We start from the raw sequence: 18,621 nt of genomic DNA on the forward strand, positions 1-18,621 counted from the left end.
TGCAGACGCTTGTTGCTAAATTGTTTTCAGTTTGCGGTGAAGGACTTGAACCTGATAACTCAGTTGTGTCTTTTGCTTCGGCACACAGAGAGGGAGACTGGTGGGAGGCTCGTTCCATCAACACGGGGCAGAAGGGCTACATTCCCAGCAATTACGTGGCCCCTGCAGACTCTATCCAAGCGGAAGAGTAAGTAACTCCTCTCCTCCTGTGCTTATCCAATCATCTCATCCCTTCACGCCGTAATTAAGAGAGCGTGATGGCCGGTCACACGTTCGCCCAGAGCGCTGGTGCTGACAAACACCAACGAACGCGTGACTGCAAGACAAAAGCCTCTCTCTTTTTCAGATACAAACTTTGTCTGTTTCTCTTGCAGTGTTACTCCCTTTCACAAAAATCACTCTTTCTCTTTTCCTCATTTTTTCTGTTATACTAGTTTGTACAAGCATTTGCTTTTATTCTTTGGTTAAAACATTTGCAGAATGAAAAATAGCCGTGTTTAGTTTTACAGTTTTGACTTAAAAATGTCCTTTAAATGTATCCGAAATTTAATCACCATATTCATTCATTAAAGATTTTTATCAATATATTTTCTGGTTTAAAATTGTCTGTTTCAGTGAATCAGTTCTGATTTGTTTGTAAAAGTCTTTGTATTTGTTTGTCTTTTTTTCATATGTAATGTTGTAGCGAAGACATCTTTATCGGTTCATAGAAATTCAAATGAATGAACGTGATTAAATATCATTCTTCACTGTTCATTTAGTAAAAATAGTGGGGAAGTATGCCTTAATGATTTTTACCTCTTTAGGAAAAATATCAAGATAACAAATTTGAAACCCTTCATATACACTTCAAGTCAAGAGTTTGGAGTCAGTAATGCAATATCCATTACCCTTCAAATTGTGCAAATTGAAATTGCAAATTGAAAATACGCCTAATGGAAACACGTCAGTTTCACCAAAACGCCCATATATCACAAAAAAAGTTTTACGCTTACGTGAGGTGGTTTTTCAAGCAATGCAAAAAAGGAATAATTCGCAAAACTGCAATGGAAACGTTTTTTGGACGTACATGGCATACATACGTCATATGATCGTTCCTCAACGTACTAAAACCTCCAAGAAACACTTCATATGTGGCTGCTCCTAAGTATATGGGACTTTCCCTGCCATTAATTCTTAGACTATTTACACTTCTGCAGCACGTTACAGTTCTGAAACGGCCAGCGGAGCTGATCACGGCCACTCTAATTAACGCTTGTGTTACTAGTCGCGCCCCAGCCTGTCCCAGAAGCTGCTCTCCATACTGCTTCTGTCAAGGTACACGCATACGACTGCTTACATCAAATATAATGGCTAGTCATATATTTGGCTAGATAGCCAAAGTCCCATTAAAATCCGTTGTCATGATTTATCGTGAGAGGAAAAAGTTACGTTTTAGTCGCATAACATTGGTTAATGGAAACGGCGTCATTTTGCAATCATTTTTTATCAACATTTATAAAATATTGCTAAAGTTTTGCGAAAATCTGTAATGCAAACGTGCCCTGTGTGTGTGTGTATAAGCACTATATATATAAGCAGTTTTTCTTTTTCTTTTAGAGAACAACACATTCTTCATCAGACTTTTTTTGCGGGCTTTTTTATACTAATTGAGTTGTCATCAGGCTGCCTTTTGGATGTTCCACAAACTCGGTTTTAACATGGCTGGGCAAGTGTTTATTTTCATTTATTTTTATCTCACAGATGGTACTTTGGCAAAATGGGTCGTAAAGATGCTGAGCGACTGCTACTGGTTCCCGGAAACCAGCGGGGCACTTTTTTGGCCAGAGAAAGTGAAACCACTAAAGGTAAGTGAATCGCTATCCGTCTTAAGCCGTGCACAGCACTTGTACTCAAAAACAAACCAAAGCAGAAAAATTTTGACTCCATTCCTCCCTCTCCTCCTGGCAGGGGCTTACTCTCTTTCAATACGGGACTGGGATGAGATGAAGGGAGACAATGTGAAACACTACAAAATCCGAAAGCTTGACAACGGAGGCTATTACATCACCACAAGAGCTCAGTTTGACACTCTACAGAAGCTGGTGAAGCATTACACAGGTTAGCACATTCAGTTCAAACAATATTTTTTTGTATCTTCTTGGACAGAGGCCCTGAGTACCAGTCATGTGGAGATGGCAGGGTGGTGATTTGAAGCTTAGGGGTCTCACTGTGACTAGCACTAACAGGTGCCTGACATCTGCTGTGAGAAACACGTCCTTGTTCACTCAGACTGTCAGTTAATTTTGGCCTAGTTTCCACAGGAGAATGTCTGAGAGGGCTTTTGACATCGACACCTCTTTGATCTTATGAGACGTTCCGTGAGCGTCCTGCCACAGTGCTGTTGTTGTAGCTGACATCAGTCCCCACAAAGAAAAACCATCACATTCTTTTAATTGTGGTTTTTGTCAAGCCATCAACCCAATGTTATGTTTACCTCAGCAGTTGAACTCTCAAAGCAGGATTACTTGGCATAAACTACATGGCAAAAAGTATGCAGACACAGTTCTAATCATAGGGTTTGTTTGGCTTTTTCAGCTATACTCATTGCTAGCAGGTCCATAAAATCAATCATACAGCCATACAAGCTCCTTAGACAAACATTTACAGTAGAACAAGGTGTCCCTATTCAGCTCCAGCTTAACAATGCACCATGTACAAAGAGAGGTCCATATAGAAATGGTTTACCAAATTTAATGTGGAAGAGCTGTTTTTAAAAATACACTTGATTTAAAAACACATAGTGCACTTAACATCTGTTGCACTCCATTTAGTTGTTTCTGAACATAAAAACCCATTCTTTGTTATGAACACCCTTAGGAAAAGCATTAAAAAATATGATTTTAAAAATATTTAGTTTTATTTTAATAGTTTAGTTTCATCCAAAAGTTTGGGGTTAGTAAGTTTTTTTTTTTTTTAAATATATATTTTTGAAAGAAGCCTCTTTTTATTACCTAGCCTGCATTTATTTAAGCAATCACAGTAAAATAATAAAATTATAAAATATATATTTTTTTAACAATTTTAAAATGTAACTGACTTGAATTTGCAGCAGTCATTAATCCAGTCTTCAGGTTCACGTAATCCTTCAGGAATCATAATTTGCTGATTTGGTGCTAAAGAATCGGTATTAAGAATATCCATGGTACCTTTTTTTTTCAGGATTATTTGGTGAAGAAAAAGTTCAAAAGAACAGCATTTATTTTTTTTAATAGAAGTCTTTTGTAACATTAGAAATGTCTTTACTGTCGCTTCCGATCAATTGAATGCATCCTTGCTAAATAAAATAACAATTTCTTTAAAAATAAACACATCTTACTGACCCAGACTTTTGACTTAAAGGGGAGTAAATCCCCATGGCAAAGTTGGTAAAAATGTCTATGATTTTGAAATTAAATGTTTAAATTCCCATTGATAAGTGGATTTAGTTGTTTTCTGTGAGGCATTTCATGCAACCTGTCACAGACCCAAGGGCCAGTTAAAGTAACAAATTTGCTGTTCAGATTCATCTTATCTGAAGAATGTCAAGGCTTAATGAAAGGCCATCAGTCCTTGTCTGGCTCTCTCTGTGTGACCCGCTTCGTAAAGATTTTAATCGTTTGGTTGAAAGACAGTGATTAATGTGCTTTATGGCTGGATAAGTGATGAATTAATGACTTTTGCCCTCACTCAGGTCATTTTGAAATCTTGTTCTTTTATGGTCCCCCTGTTGTATATATTTTTTTTGAAAATATCACACAACTTGATTTTACTCAATACTTTTCTCACTCACTATACTGTTTGTTTTTTTAAACCACATTTGTTTGAGTTACATTTATTAGCACAGGACATTATGTACTGATCTAGACAGAAATGATATCCAGTTGTGTTTATTAAGTGAGTGTCTGTTGTCTGCATATGGGTGTTACAGGTGTCATTTTCTGGACATCCTCAGGGAAAACTAGTCCCATCCACATAGGGTTTATGACCACTGTCTTTGAGATCACTCTTATGTGTGTGTTTGTGTGTGTAGAGCATGCGGATGGGCTGTGCTACCGACTGACCACAGTGTGTCCGACGGTGAAGCCCCAGACTCAGGGTCTGGCTAAAGATGCATGGGAAATCCCACGAGAGTCACTGCGTCTAGAGCTCAAGCTGGGTCAGGGCTGCTTTGGAGAGGTCTGGATGGGTAAGACAAATGCGCATACAATGCACTGCAACTTCATTCCCCAAAGCACCTGGCATACTTTACTCCACAGCCAACATTTTGTCACAAATGCTTCAGTTGATATTTTATGGCTAAATAAAAAAATAAACTTACAAATTACTAAATTAAGATGCCCACTAACACATCTTAGCCCACTCTCCTCTACTATGAATTTTATTTATATCTGTTTTTTTTTTTTTTCCTTTTCGCAAATGCACCACAAGACTTAAGTGTTTACGTACTAGAGAGAGGTGTGATTTATTAAGATCCTTTGTATTTCATCACTGCTCTTAAATCTTGTCACACTGCAAGCTCCAGCATGCCACATCATAGAAACAATGTTGGGAATTTTACTTATTGTGTGTGTATGTTTGTTTCAACATGCATAATAACTGATATTATCAGTTCCACATAACTGATTTGTCATCAGCTGGCAATCTGTGTCATTGCCGTTTAAACGGTCTGTCCAGGACTGGCAAAGTGACATTCTTCACCTGTTTTGTAAAATTTCTTAAAGGTATAGTTTACCCAAAAATAAAAAAATTGCTGAAAATTTATTCACCCTCAGGCCATAAAAAATGTAGCTGAGTTTGTTTCTTCCTCAAAACAGGTCTGGAGAAATTTACTATTACATCACTTGCTCACCAATAGATCCTCTGTAGTGAATGGGTACCATCAGAATCAGAGTCCAAACAGCTGATAGTAGTGTCACTGGAATCCACAAAGCTTGTTTACTTTAAACTCTGATTTTCCCATTTTTCTTCACTGATTTTGCCCACCTCCTTTCTTATATTTCTCAAATACTTAAGCTATTTACTCTGGATTTTTGTTTTACCTTTGTTCACTTGTACTTTTTTAAGAATTAACACCTAAATTCTGTTTCTGAATTAGTACCCAGATTGCACACAATGGTTTTAGTCTTTGAATCGTCTGAACATTGCAGTGGAGGTTTTCAAATTCTCATTTGTAGAAAAACACTGTCAATGCTTTCTTTTGCACTCTCATTTATTCTTTCTTTATTTAGGTACATGGAATGGCACGACTAAAGTAGCTATAAAGACACTGAAGCCGGGGACCATGTCTCCTGAAGCCTTCCTGCAGGAAGCCCAGATCATGAAGAAGCTTCGGCATGACAAGCTGGTGCCCCTGTATGCTGTAGTGTCTGAGGAACCAATTTACATTGTCACTGAGTACATGGGAAAAGGTAGCTTGCACTCTTGTTCCTTATTTCCTATGTGTTTATTTATAAGCTCCAGACAATTCAAACAATTTAACAGCATATACATTAATAATTTAAGGATTTTTTTTTTTTTTGTGGTAATTGTTTTTTGTAATTTTAATGTGCTTTTGTTTGTCACAACAAAGATATAGAAAAAGATATTCTAAAATATATATGTGTGTATATGTGTGTGTGTATATATATATATATATATATATATATATATATATATATATATATATATATATACTGTGTGTATGTTGTGTGTATGTATATATATATATATATGTATATATGTATATATGTGTGTGTGTGTGTGTGTGTTATATCAATATTATTTCATATTAGAATTATATTATTACAATATTATTGCATATCATCATATAATTCAAATAGTGTGGTTCATGTCCTGTTTTTGAGCCGCTTTTAAACTGTCAAGTTAAAAGTAAAATTTGGAAAAACTGCTTCACTTTTTGCTTGCCTTTATCTTTTAGGGAGTTTGCTGGACTTCTTGAAGGAGGGTGAGGGCAAGTACCTCAAGCTGCCCCAGCTGGTAGACATGGCTGCTCAGGTGAGAGAAAAAACCCAACCACGATCAACTGTTAACCAGCCAGCTTTGTTTTTCTTTTCCACATGTAGTAACGCACAGCTGTCCAGTTGTTAGCAGAAGCATGTCACAGTGAACCTGGACGAGTGGCATCTCCCAGAGCGGCAGGGTTTCTGTTTCAGCCTCCATCTGGCTGTCAAATTTATTTAATATCTGATATGACATCCTGCTGCCTGTGTGTCTCTCCCAGGCACTATGGTACTCATTTCCCGCCTAATTCCTGGAGCACTTAAGCGCCACTCCTATGGGGCCACTTCACTTTAATGTGTCGACTCAATTCTGCTCTGTTCGCTTAAAATGCTTGCTGTTGCTCTCTCACATTCTTCTTTCTGACTGCACTCTCTGTCTCTCTCTCTCGCCTCCTGGGCTCCCATCACTGCCGCATTGCTTGGCTGAGGCTTCAGTCTCCCTCTCACATCTCAGCTTTTGAGATGATGCTTATGAAAACCATTTGCAGTCTACAACTGTTTGTTAAATTGCCTTAAGAATTTTCTTCCTTTTTTCTGTTTTCTTCTTTCAAGCTTGTATTTAGCAACCTATTTGCTTGCTTTGTAAATTTTGTATATTGGGATCACTGAACTTGGTCCTGGAGGGCCGGTGTCCAGCAGAGTTTAGATCCAACTTGCCTCAACTCACCTGCCTGGACATTTCAAGTATACCTAGTAAGAGCTTGAGTAGCTGGTTCAGGTGTGTTTGATTAGGGTTCGAGCTAAACTCTGTAGGACACCGGCCCTCCAGGACCAAAGTTTGGTGAACCCTAAACTATATGAACGTTGGTTAAACCGTAGCTTTTTAAGCACTGGAACTTCAATCTTGTGCTGCCTCATCTGAAACCATAAATGCAACATTTCGGCACTCTGAATATAGGATTTCCATGACTGGATCATCTGACAGGTTGGCTTTTATAAGAGTTTCTTGAGGCTTGATTTCCTGTCATCTTGTCTAGATTGCAGATGGCATGGCTTTCATCGAGAGGATGAACTACATCCACAGAGACCTGAGGGCTGCTAACATCCTGGTGGGAGACAATCTGGTCTGCAAGATCGCCGACTTTGGATTGGCTAGACTGATTGAAGACAACGAATACACTGCAAGACAAGGTACGTGGGCTTAAATGCAGTATTAACACATTCTATAATTAGATTTCAGGCGATAGTTACTTAATTGTCTGATCATGCTTTATCCGGTATGAGAAATAAATCATGATTATTATCCACATTAAATTCCATTCCAACTATTGCCATTCGGATGAATGTACACATTTTTTGGCCTTTCTTTACAGTGCAGTGATGCGTTATGTGAGCAGTGCATTCTAATGTTATAATATTGTATAAAAAAATAATAAAATAAAATTATATTACTGGAATAATATTTACACTTGGTTTCAAGAAAGTGAAGCAAAATGATTTTTTTCTTAATGATATTCTACTCCTGTGGTTTTTATTTTATGAAGCATTTAGGGAAATTATATATTTTATTCTCTAATTATAATTAATATAAAACCAAAGCTTTTATTTGAAAATGGAAACACTATATGCATGGTGAAATATGTAACTCACCATCTTTTGTCTGTAACTATGTTGCTACTGGCAACAAAGCTGTTGTGCTGGAAATTACAAGGCAATCGGCATCTAATCATACGGAATTACCTCACTTAATGTCTGAATCCATCATCTCCCACAATGCACTGTGATTGTGTAGAGCATGTTGACTTGCCATTACCTACATAAATGGTGAATGATGATTTATTTCCCTGCTGGGAGTCTTAAGAGCCTAAAAGCTTCTGGGCAGTAAAGAAAATGACACGTCACATACTGTGATCTTATGCTTTGTACATGCTTCTTATTTGAAGATGTTTCACTAATGACCTTTAATGTTCTATGAATTGATGTTTTTCAGTTTCTCATGTTACTTGAGCTGTAATTCTTGTGCAGAAGACAGAGGTTCAAATCTGACTTGTGTCCTGAACCCATGAACACACTATCAATGGGTTGACATGGCAAAAAAAAAAAAAAAAAACACAATTGGATTTTTTTTTTTTTTATTGTGTATATATTTTGTTTTGTGTTGTGTGGGTGTATAGGGTGTTTTTTAATGTTGTGATTTTTTTTTTTTTTTTGTAAGAGGTTTTCTCTACTGCAGTAATTTAGAGAATGTGTGCCATTGTTCTTTCAGGAGCCAAGTTTCCCATTAAGTGGACTGCACCAGAAGCAGCGCTGTATGGCCGATTCACCATCAAATCTGATGTCTGGTCCTTCGGTATCCTGCTGACTGAGCTGGTGACCAAGGGCAGAGTTCCATATCCAGGTGAGAAATATTACATTTGATTCAGCTGTATTTTTGTTTTTTCCTCGCACTCTTTTATTTTAGGATGATTACATTCTATATGCTTTTGAGGTAGACTTCCATGCATATATTTACGCACCCTCATGCCATTCAAAAACATGAATGAATGAACATATTTAAATGAAATCTGAGAGGTTTCTGTCCAACTTAGAAGATCCATAAAGCAGACATAAAATGAATCCATATGAACTGAGCCATTCAATCCAAGTCTTTTAAAGAAAGATGATTGCTTTATATGATGAACAGAATTAACTTAGGTTTATTTATTTACATTTAAACAATGATCACACACATACATAGAGTACATCACATATGGTAAACACGTAAGCATCCGTGATTCACAAGAACAAATGAAGTATGCTTTTGCATGTATTTTATATGTGAATAAATGCCCAAATTAAATCTGTTCATATAAAGCAATCATATTTCTTCACAAGACTGAGATTAAACCAATTGATTCATATGGATTTATTTTACAACAACTTTATGGCCTTTTTGGATGTCAGTTTTGCTTACCTGGACTTTCAGTGGAGGGACAGAAACTTCTCCGGTTTCATTAAAAATATCTTAATTTGTATTTCAAAGATTAACCAAAGTCTAACAGGCTTGAAAAACATAACAGAAATCTCATATTTGGGTGATCTACCCCTTTAATATCATGCACAACCAGTGTATGTGCTCCAGACACACCTGAACCAGCTAATCATGGTCTTCAGGTTTACTCAAGAATTACAGGCAGGTGTGTTCAACCAGGGTTGGGATCCAACAGACCTGCAGGTAGATAGATCTCCAAACTGAGAGGTGCAAATTCCACTGTGCCCCCTACTGGAGCAGAGAGGGACTGCTGGGTGTGTTATTACTGCTCCAAAGGAGCCATCTGGCTTACGCGGGCATGAAGGACTGACTGGGCACCAGTTCTTATTTACCACCATCTGTCTGTTCCCTTCCTGCACTCGTCCCTCACACGGCCCAGTCTGTCATTTGTAATGTTTACCTAAAGCCTCTCACTGATGCTGCACATCACAAACCCAGTTAGGCTTTCATCAATCATTCAGTCGTACACTATTAGAGTCAGTCCATTATTGATGGACATCTGCTTCAATGCTAGATTAATGCAGCAGCTCCACTCAAGTGCCTGCAGTGTGGCTTAGTGGTTAAAGAACTGGGCTGTTTGCCAAAAGCTTGTAGGTTTGAACCCCAGTAATAGAGATCCTTAAACTATCAGCATTTTAACCTTGAGCAGATGCCCTATGGATGTTAGTGTACGCTGTTCGGCTATACAGCCTTGATTTATTTCATTTTGATAGAGTGAAAGAGAAAGTTTATAATCTGTAATATGACAAAGCTTTGCCTTAATAGTCTTAAGCATTTCCATTTAAGCCACAACAGGAAGTCCAGAAGCTTTTTAACTTCCCCTTTAACAAGATTTATTGATTTGAATTGAGCACGCATAAGCCTTATTGTTGTGTAAGCGAGCGTAAATGAAGGTAGGCTGAGCTCAAAAAGGTCACTCAGTTTTTCTCACATGCATAAAGAATGTAAAAAGATTCTCCTTCCTCTGAGAGTGCTCTCGGATACAGTCGGCCCACTGATTTACACTTGCTGTTCTCTCACGTAGCACCAGACTGTCTGTCCCCTCTGTCCTCAACGTTCCCGTCCTCTGTGGGTTTCAAGCGAAGTGTCCGCTGTAATTACACACCCCTCACATCCTGTCTGAGACCGTCTGGTGTGTGTTTAGTTGGAGGTGTCACAAACTGACTCGGTATCCACTGTTTTTCAGGTATGGTGAACAGAGAGGTGTTGGAGCAGGTGGAGCGTGGCTACAGGATGCCATGTCCTCAGGGCTGCCCGGAGTCGCTGCACGAAATGATGCGGCTCTGCTGGAAGAAGGAGCCAGACGAGCGGCCCACTTTCGAATACATCCAGTCCTTCCTGGAGGACTACTTCACCGCCACTGAGCCACAGTACCAGCCCGGAGACAACCTGTAGAGACCTTCTACAGGACCCAGAGACTCACCACCATGTGCTAATAAGCCACCGGGACGGTTCCCAAACCCATTGTGGCACCTCCTACCTACAGCTCCCCTGCACACTTGTCCTTACAGAGATGTTTTTGTTTTTTCTTCACCCTCCCAGAGCCAAACTTAAAAACACGATTAGTGCATAAAACGTATCTTTTACAGCAGATACAGGCTGTTCTCTGCCTGAGGATGTGTGTGGTGGAGTTGACGAGGGTGTGTGTGTGAGCGGGTTTGGAGCGGGACCACGTCACACTCCCAGAGCTCTGCTGGGGTGATTCCCTGCATTGCAGACAGAGGGAGCTGTGAGACAAGCGATGAGCTTAGTGCTGATGGCTGGTTCAGTTGCACAAAATCAGCTTTTTCTTTCATTTTTAGTTTTTTTCCCCCTCCCTTTTGTCTTTCTTTTTACCTGAACACTAAATCTTATTGTAAAATCAGTCTTTATTATTTTAAAGTTGTTCATTTTTTCATTTTTCCCTTTTTTTATTTTATTTACTAGTTTGAGTAGTTTATTAAAAGTGACCAATAACTGTGGTTGATTTGGCTGGCGCTACCAGTGACAGTTAGTGCCATTGTTGGGACGGGAAAGTGGAAGAAAGACAGAGAGAATGAGACGCATGAGGGCATTAGCCGTTCTGAATGTATGAGAGCTTGAGTTTGAGAGTGATTTTAAAACATCAATTACAGGAGCAGAATGTTTTTTTCTCTAAAACACTTTTTTAGCTAATCATGATTTTTAATAAGTACCTTTTGTTTCAGTTTCAATCAATCTCTATGAGAGCTTGAAATCATATCCTGGGAGATGATTCATATTGGAAGCCTTCACAAAACATTTCTGACGACTGCTCGCCATTTCAGCCAGCTGCTAATTTTCAAGCAAAAAGTCATTGTTATAAATTGTATTTTTGTCTTGAAATATTCAGTGGTAATTAAGCAGAGAGACCTTTGACTAATAAAACACTGACCGGTCCAAACATCATTCCTCATGCTGCTGTTGAGACCCGACAAATCTTAATATCCCAACAGCAATGCATATCAGCAACCCACACTGCCAGGTTTGTGTTTTTCATACCAACACATTTGTAGTGTTGCCAACCACTTGGTACCAAATCATTGTTCTCTCATGTACACTTAAATAAATGCTACACAGAGATTTATTGATATTTCACAGATTATTTCATACATAAATATTTCAGTATATCTCGAGAGAGCCATGGTTTCTTCATCTTGACATACGAATGTGAACTTACTCAAATTATTTCACAAAGATCTGTTTGTTTTGACTCTTTTGCAAGTTTCTTGACCAGTAAACAGAATTACAGAAAGTCTTTTTTTTTAACTCCACGTTTGCTGCTGGTTGAGTTGTTACATTTCCTGTTTAGGCATCGATCACTGTGAAATATTCAGGTACTACAGATTAACACCGTTTACCAACCAAAGCTTCATGGAGTCAGTACAATTTTTCCTTGATCTGTTTAAAATGGTACAAGTCTAATGGAGAGGGCAAATTAGATATCATCATACAGCCATACAATTTTTGCACCATTACAGATTCAGTCTTAATGTTTGGTCCTGTACTGTCTATAACAGGTTCATTTCATCCATGGCAAGGAATTGAATGCACTTGGGATGAATCGGATTGATATCTTTAGGAGGGCTAATCTGTTGGTTTCTTCTCCCTTTTATGGTGTAGCTTTTTCTCCACCTCCTGTTTTACAAGGGCTACAGGCAAGTTTGTGCAAAACTCTGTTATTGATATTTGTTTGTGTCAAAAAAAAGAGATTGAGAGAGAGAGAAATACTCCATTGTAAGCTGAGGGTCTCCGCTGCAGAGTTTGATGAGGAAATTAGTTGTGAAACAATGGTTACGATTACTAATCTGAAGAATTTGTACAGTAAAAAAAAAATAAAGTTTTATGTAATGCTTTTAACTCCATGTGGGTTATTTGTAAATCATGTGTGTTTGTGTTGTTCAGACTTCTTTAAAACACTTTCTTCCCTGGAAAATGTAGGTAGATAGCATATGGACTGGGACTGAACAGAAACAAGTACGCTCTTTTACACCTTGCAGTAAAAAAGGGACTTTATAATACATAATCTGAATTTGAATCTTGCAATATCAGTGCATATCTCACAATGTGGCTTTATTTCTTCTTGTACGTTTCTCACAATTACAATTTTTTACTCTGAGACAGAAGCAGGCATCCATAGAAACATGCTCAAGAATTAAAATCAACATTTATAATGGTTTATAGATTTTAGATTTCTTAAAGTGAACACATAAAGGCCTACTGATGTAATAAACTAGTACAGGGGTCACCAGGCTTGGTCCTGGAGGGCCGGTGTCCTGCAGAGTTTAGCTTCAACTAGCTTGAGTAGCTGGTTCAGGTGTGTTTGATTAGGGTTCGAGCTAAACTCTGCAGGACACCGGCCCTCCAGGAACAATTTTGGTGAGCCCTGAACGTGAAAATGGTTTTGCACTAAAAGTAAATTATTTTTAAGGAGTGATTAAGTTATACCTGTTTACAATAACAGTGATACATATTTTAATTATACCTTAAGTACATTTCTAACATGCTGATGATTGTGTCATTTAACACAAGTTACAAATGCAGCTAACTGGGACCTGTCACATGATAAGATCATAAATAAATGACAGTACTTACCGTTACTTGATTTTTAAACTTAACACAATGCATAAAATATAAATACATATGATATAGGATGGTGCCAGTGGATGAAAGCTGATGACTTGTAGATTATACATCATCACGCCTAAAAAAAAAACAAGAAGGCAACAAGTTAGAGGCTAGTCAGAGGTGAGCATTACCTACCTTTTTTGACATTTTAATTTAGAGCTTGTTCATTTTAAAATATTAACCCTGTAATGTCTTACATAAAGTGCAATTTTTTTAAAAGAAATGGTTTATTGAACCTTTAACCAATTAATTGCATGTCTTTTAATTTATACATTTTTATCATTTTTAAAACATCAGGCTTTAATGGTTGATCAGACCAGTAAATTTTTATATTGAAATATTAATAAAATATAAAAGATATTCTTATGTTTACTTTATAGAAATCAGATTTTTGACACATTTTTACAAATATGCTCACAGGCCTTTTTCTTGCTAAAAAACAATCAACAGGTTTTTCATTAATGCTTCTTTCATTTTGATATTTTAGAGCCCTTAAAAATTCATGTATCAAATATGATTCAGCAGGCTTGATAGGGTTAATAATATATATACTTTTAAGCATTAAATACTTTTATGTAAGGCACCCTAGTGGCTCCTGGAGTCCCTGGTTGAGAACCCATGATTTATGTGATTAAACGGTGGGGTGTTTTCTTAATGAGATGTTAACTGTTCCTATGAAATGTGTGCTGATGAGTGTGAGCTATTCTGACGTGTTTCTTCATGAGACTAATTGGAAAGTGTCTCACCTGGCCATCTGCTTGTACATGCTCAGAGCCTCCTGTGCCACGTACTGGATGAAGGCAGGATCCTGCAGCCTGAGACCCTCAGGAACGGTCAGGGTGAGAGTGGGGGAGTTGAGAATATTCACTTCCACTGTAGTGTCTGCTGCTGGGGTGTTGTCGCCCTCCTCAGTCTGTGCCACCACCTTGTTTTTTTTGGGGGGTGGGGGGGGGGGGGTCAGTAGATTTAGTATCTGTTTTTTTTCTCGCCTACTGAATAATTGTCATATTCATGTAGCATGGTATTACAGTGAATTCCATGTGGTACTACAATGCTACATGTCCAAAATAGCACAGTATGGCAAAAAAAAAAAAGTTAATAGCATGATATATTTTTGTTAGTGTCTCACTGTGGCGATGCTGAAGATGTTCTCTGGAGCGGTGTTGTTACTGGCCAGCTCAGTCACCCAACCAAAGTCAGAGGCCATGTTGCCGAGCCAGCTGATGGTGTCATCAGTATGACGTTGGACGATGCCCAGCACCTCCTCGTACTGCTGCTTGGATGCTTCCAGCAGCTGAGAGGCTTCATCCAACTCAATGTGTAGTTCTCTTACATTTGGGCATTCTGTGAATCAAACAGTGAGTACTTGAAATGATCAGTACCACTGGTAAGAGTTTTCTTAAAGGGACAGAAAAATGAAAATGAAAATTCTGTCATCGTTTACTCCATCTCATGTTGTTCCAAACCTGTATGACTTCAGTTTTTCCATGGAACACAATGATTGTTCTTGAGCTTGTTTTTCTAAATCACTTTTTTCAATGAATCAGTTGGATCCATTTCACTAACCAGCCTGAATTATTTACACTCTCATCTAGTAGTTAACAGCTAATTGTTATCTGATCATTTAATAATGTCTTAATATACAATAACTTTAGTCTATTCTTCACACTTCTGAAGAGAGCTGGAATATAGTGAGTACAGAATTTTTATTTTTGGGTGAACTATCCATTTCACTAATTAATGTGAGTGCGGATTCTTACCGGTAAACAAGGTTCCCTGGCAGGCCTCACACTTGCTCTGCAGCTGCCAGCACTCTGAGGACTGTCTGCGCAGATCTCTGCACAGTCTCTTGTTCTGCAGAAACTGAGGGAAGTGTTTCTTCTCTGGAGTGAATACAGACACAAGTAGAGAGAGTTAAGACCTATTCAGATTTTAGCGTTCACACCATAACATTCTCTTTGAGCACACTGCAGTTATGTTGTCTGCTATTTTAAAAGCTCAAGCTCTTTAAAATCGTGTGGATTCCAATTGGCTGTCAATGCTTTTATGATTCATCAGCTGGGGGATTATAGTGAGACCCCCAATAACTTTTGGCCCCCTGTACTCAGTCCCACTGTTTTTATCGTTCATCATCTGGATAAAATTGCTCTGAAAGTGATTCCACGTTTATTAGTTGGCTGATAGTTATTATACATGAATTATGTGAATGTTTTACCCATAATTCTGTCATTATTTACTCATCAAATTTCTGAAACGAACATGAACTGTTTTAATTACTTTTTTATGATAATTTTTTGTCATTGTGGAAACCGACAGTCCCTGTTCTGACTTTCATTGTATTGCAAAGAATAGTCAGATTATTATATATGTAAGCACCTTTTGTGTTCCACATAACAAAGTCATTGATTTCTAAACAACATGTGGGTGAGTAAATGATGACAGAATTAAATTTTTTGGCTCAACACACGTGTCAGGATAAAGCACCTTTCTCCTCTTCTGTCTTCTCCATAGCATCATGAATGTCACTGAAGGCTTGTGTGACAACGGCCCCAAACTCCTCCAACACACTTCTGCCAAAATCAAAGAAGGACTCAAGCACATCTTCCAGTCCCACACCCTCCAGAAAGGCAGAATCCAGAGCTTTGTTGGCAGGCTTGAGCACCAACTCGCTCTCGTTATTCTCCTGAAGCTCAGGGTTGAAAGCTCTGCGTAGGGTCTGGTCCAGCTCACGGTGGAAGCTGGAGACCAGCACGACACTGCGATTAACCAGGGTTCCCACTTTGGTGAGCAGGTTGCTGAAGGAGTCCTCGATCCTCACCACCTCCAGGTCAGGATTCTCTGCACTTTGGTTCAGAACTACCTCATCCTGAGTATCACGAGGGCCAAAGCGAGAGCTCAGCCTTTGGAAGAAGTTCTGGAGCTGTGGAGAACAGAAAATACATAATACAACTTTGGTATTTTGATTCAATTTATATCAAATAGTTTCAAAATACACCAAGACACAGCATTTGAATGGTAAAGGTGGATGAGAATTCTGTACTTTATTGGTGAAGGTGGTGAATCCACGGCGGCAGGTGTTGGTATAGAAGTTCTTACAGGTGTCCTCAAGACAAGGTCGACATTCCTCCCAGGAGGACTTCAGAGACTCCTGACACTGCAGTTCAGCTTCGTTCAACTTCTTTTCTATATCCTGTGCGATCTCTGCTGCTCCCTGATGGTGCAAGAAGCCAATGACAGGTTTCGAACATTTATATCAAAATGGTACTTAATTTTATGTTTGGAATTTTGTTGTTTAAAACAAATAGAAAGCCTGTTTATTTAGGTTTTAAAAAATGCCACTTGAATAATTGCTGACCTTTTTCTTCTCCCCGCTGTGCCTGAGGGACGTCATGAGGTTTGCGTGCTTCTGTTCATTCCTGGCCATCACCTCCTTCATTTGTTTGATCCCAAACAGTGCCTTGCTGACCTCCTGATCCACCAGCTTCTCCCCGTCCAGAGACAGACCTGAAAGACCAACACTTCAGGTCATGTCATAAAGTCATAAGCTTGTTCCCTGGCTTTTGTGTATTCATTTGAGCACATTGTCATGATATTCATCTCTTTGGCTAGAGGATGCACTCACGTTTGAGGGTGTTGGGTGTCGGAGGCAGGGCAGTATCAGGGGCACAATGAAAGGCCCCCAGAGATGCCAGTAAAACCAGAGAGAGGATCAATGCTCTCATCCTCAGCAACTTCAAAGCAATAACAAAACCTGTATAAGAAACAAGTAGGTGGTTTAGAGACATTCATTAAATAGCTGCAGATAATTTTTGAAAGGCTTTATCAATAGTAATATGCAATAATAAGACATCTTGTATCTTGTTGTTTTGTCCCCAGTCAGTCTCAGTATTTCAATCATGTTTTGATCATGAGAATGATGCAGCAGTAACTGCTGTGAGTAACCACTGAGGGGCACTACATCTTCACTGAAAATTCACAGTTCAAAGAAATTCAGTGTTTTATAATTTTCTGGAAACTTAGTATCTGTCACTCTTTAGTCTATGTGGTTGGTTTAGTGTTTTATAATTTTCCGGAAACTTAGTATCTTATTGCTTCCAGATACTTAATTGAGGTCAAGTTCTCTAGAAGCTTCTTTCTGGGATTAAGGAGGCAGAATATGTGATACATTGGGCAGGTTAAGATGTTACAGAATGTGGCTTCATATTATAGAGCCAAACCAGTCTTGTGACTATATGTTTATTATTGAGCCAAATCTGTGTTTTTTTTTTTTTTCAAAATTATCGAAACAGACACTTTATGTGTTTTTTTATGAGGATAATCGTTCTGGAATATTATGTGTTATCTTATGGTAATACCACCAGAGGTGCACAAGTTCACCAGTTTTACTTCATGGCCATCTGTTGTCTTAAATAAACCACATTTGGCAAGTTCATTTCAAAAAGCTGTCAAAAATGTCTGAGTGCTGGTAAAATAATCAGTGCATCATTTTTTGCCATTGATATTTTTGGCCCAGTTTGTTACACAATAGTGTCTGCATTAGTCAAAATAAGGATGTGCTTTTAAATCACTGCTTAAGTAATTAACAAATAAACATATAAATGTATTTAGTTTAAAATCAGCTCTATGGTGACATTCTAAAATTATCTATAGATTGAATGTGCATGCCTAAATGCTTATATTCATTATTGATCTGTTTGCTTTTAGATCATCATTAGATCAATGAAATATCAACATGGCAATTCACGTTTAGCATATTTAATTTCCGTCCACAGTAAAATACACTGTGATCATAAGTAATCATACAGTACTCTCCAATTAAACATTTCAGGATCTTTACAGTGTGAACATATAATAATATTATTAATATGAATAAACCATACTCATATTTCATTAAATATTATGAGAGTTAAGTAAACAGAGCTATCTAACATTATATAAAGATCGAAGGATAGGAACTCACCAGAAAATTCCTAATGATGTCTGACTGCAGTGTGATAAATGCAGTTTGCTGCAGAGGGAAGGTGTGTTGTTTATCTTTACCTGGACACTTCTATTTATACTAAGTAGAACCAGAGACAATCCAATTAAAGCATTTAGAGGTTATGGACGTCCAAGATATAATCCAGCCACCAAAACTAGCTTTTGTTCTGCCTCTCGGTATATGGTTAAACATATAAACATACATGCAACATCTTTATATCGCCACAATGTTGCTATCTGGAATTTGTATTCATTAACATGGTATGTTTTTTTTTTTTTTTTTTATGTATTTGAAAGAAGCAATTTAAAAATACACTAAAACCAGTAATATTGTGAAATATTTTTTTTCTGATTTATATTTTAATGTATTTAAAAATGTAATTTATTCCTGTGATGCAATATTATTTTAAAAAAATAATTAATATTTTAATATAGCTGAGAAACTTCTGTTTTTTAGTTTTTGATGATTGTGATGTTGTATTTTTAATTTTTAATTTTGTTTTTGTTAATATTTGTTTAATTTAA

General features: G+C 37.8%; 2 protein-coding genes across 2 annotated transcripts in view; one reads left to right on the plus strand and one right to left on the minus strand.

Moving 5' to 3' along the window:
- The window catches only part of yes1 (YES proto-oncogene 1, Src family tyrosine kinase), a 29,168-nt gene extending 16,820 nt beyond the window's left edge, over window positions 1-12,348 (plus strand). Inside the window, exons 5-13 of the mRNA XM_019114915.2 lie at window positions 89-187; window positions 1,744-1,847; window positions 1,951-2,100; window positions 4,052-4,207; window positions 5,250-5,429; window positions 5,939-6,015; window positions 6,998-7,151; window positions 8,227-8,358; window positions 10,178-12,348. Of these exons, the coding sequence (XP_018970460.1) occupies window positions 89-187; window positions 1,744-1,847; window positions 1,951-2,100; window positions 4,052-4,207; window positions 5,250-5,429; window positions 5,939-6,015; window positions 6,998-7,151; window positions 8,227-8,358; window positions 10,178-10,386 (1,261 nt within the window). The 3' untranslated portion in view covers window positions 10,387-12,348. The remainder of the gene's footprint in view (window positions 1-88; window positions 188-1,743; window positions 1,848-1,950; window positions 2,101-4,051; window positions 4,208-5,249; window positions 5,430-5,938; window positions 6,016-6,997; window positions 7,152-8,226; window positions 8,359-10,177) is intronic.
- Window positions 12,349-12,877: 529 nt separating this feature from the next.
- Window positions 12,878-18,155, minus strand: LOC109102048 (clusterin-like protein 1). The gene is made up of 9 exons (XM_042774759.1): window positions 18,077-18,155; window positions 16,739-16,867; window positions 16,472-16,620; window positions 16,157-16,327; window positions 15,601-16,036; window positions 14,877-14,999; window positions 14,246-14,460; window positions 13,863-14,041; window positions 12,878-13,192 (listed from the first exon to the last, which is right to left on the minus strand). The coding sequence occupies exons 2-9, from the start codon at window positions 16,836-16,838 to the stop codon at window positions 13,177-13,179; spliced, it is 1,389 nt and encodes a 462-aa protein (XP_042630693.1). The 5' UTR covers window positions 16,839-16,867; window positions 18,077-18,155; the 3' UTR covers window positions 12,878-13,176.
- Window positions 18,156-18,621: the final 466 nt, after the last annotated feature.

Source organism: Cyprinus carpio, chromosome A2 (assembly GCF_018340385.1).
Source record: "Cyprinus carpio isolate SPL01 chromosome A2, ASM1834038v1, whole genome shotgun sequence".
Lineage (NCBI taxonomy): Eukaryota > Metazoa > Chordata > Actinopteri > Cypriniformes > Cyprinidae > Cyprinus > Cyprinus carpio.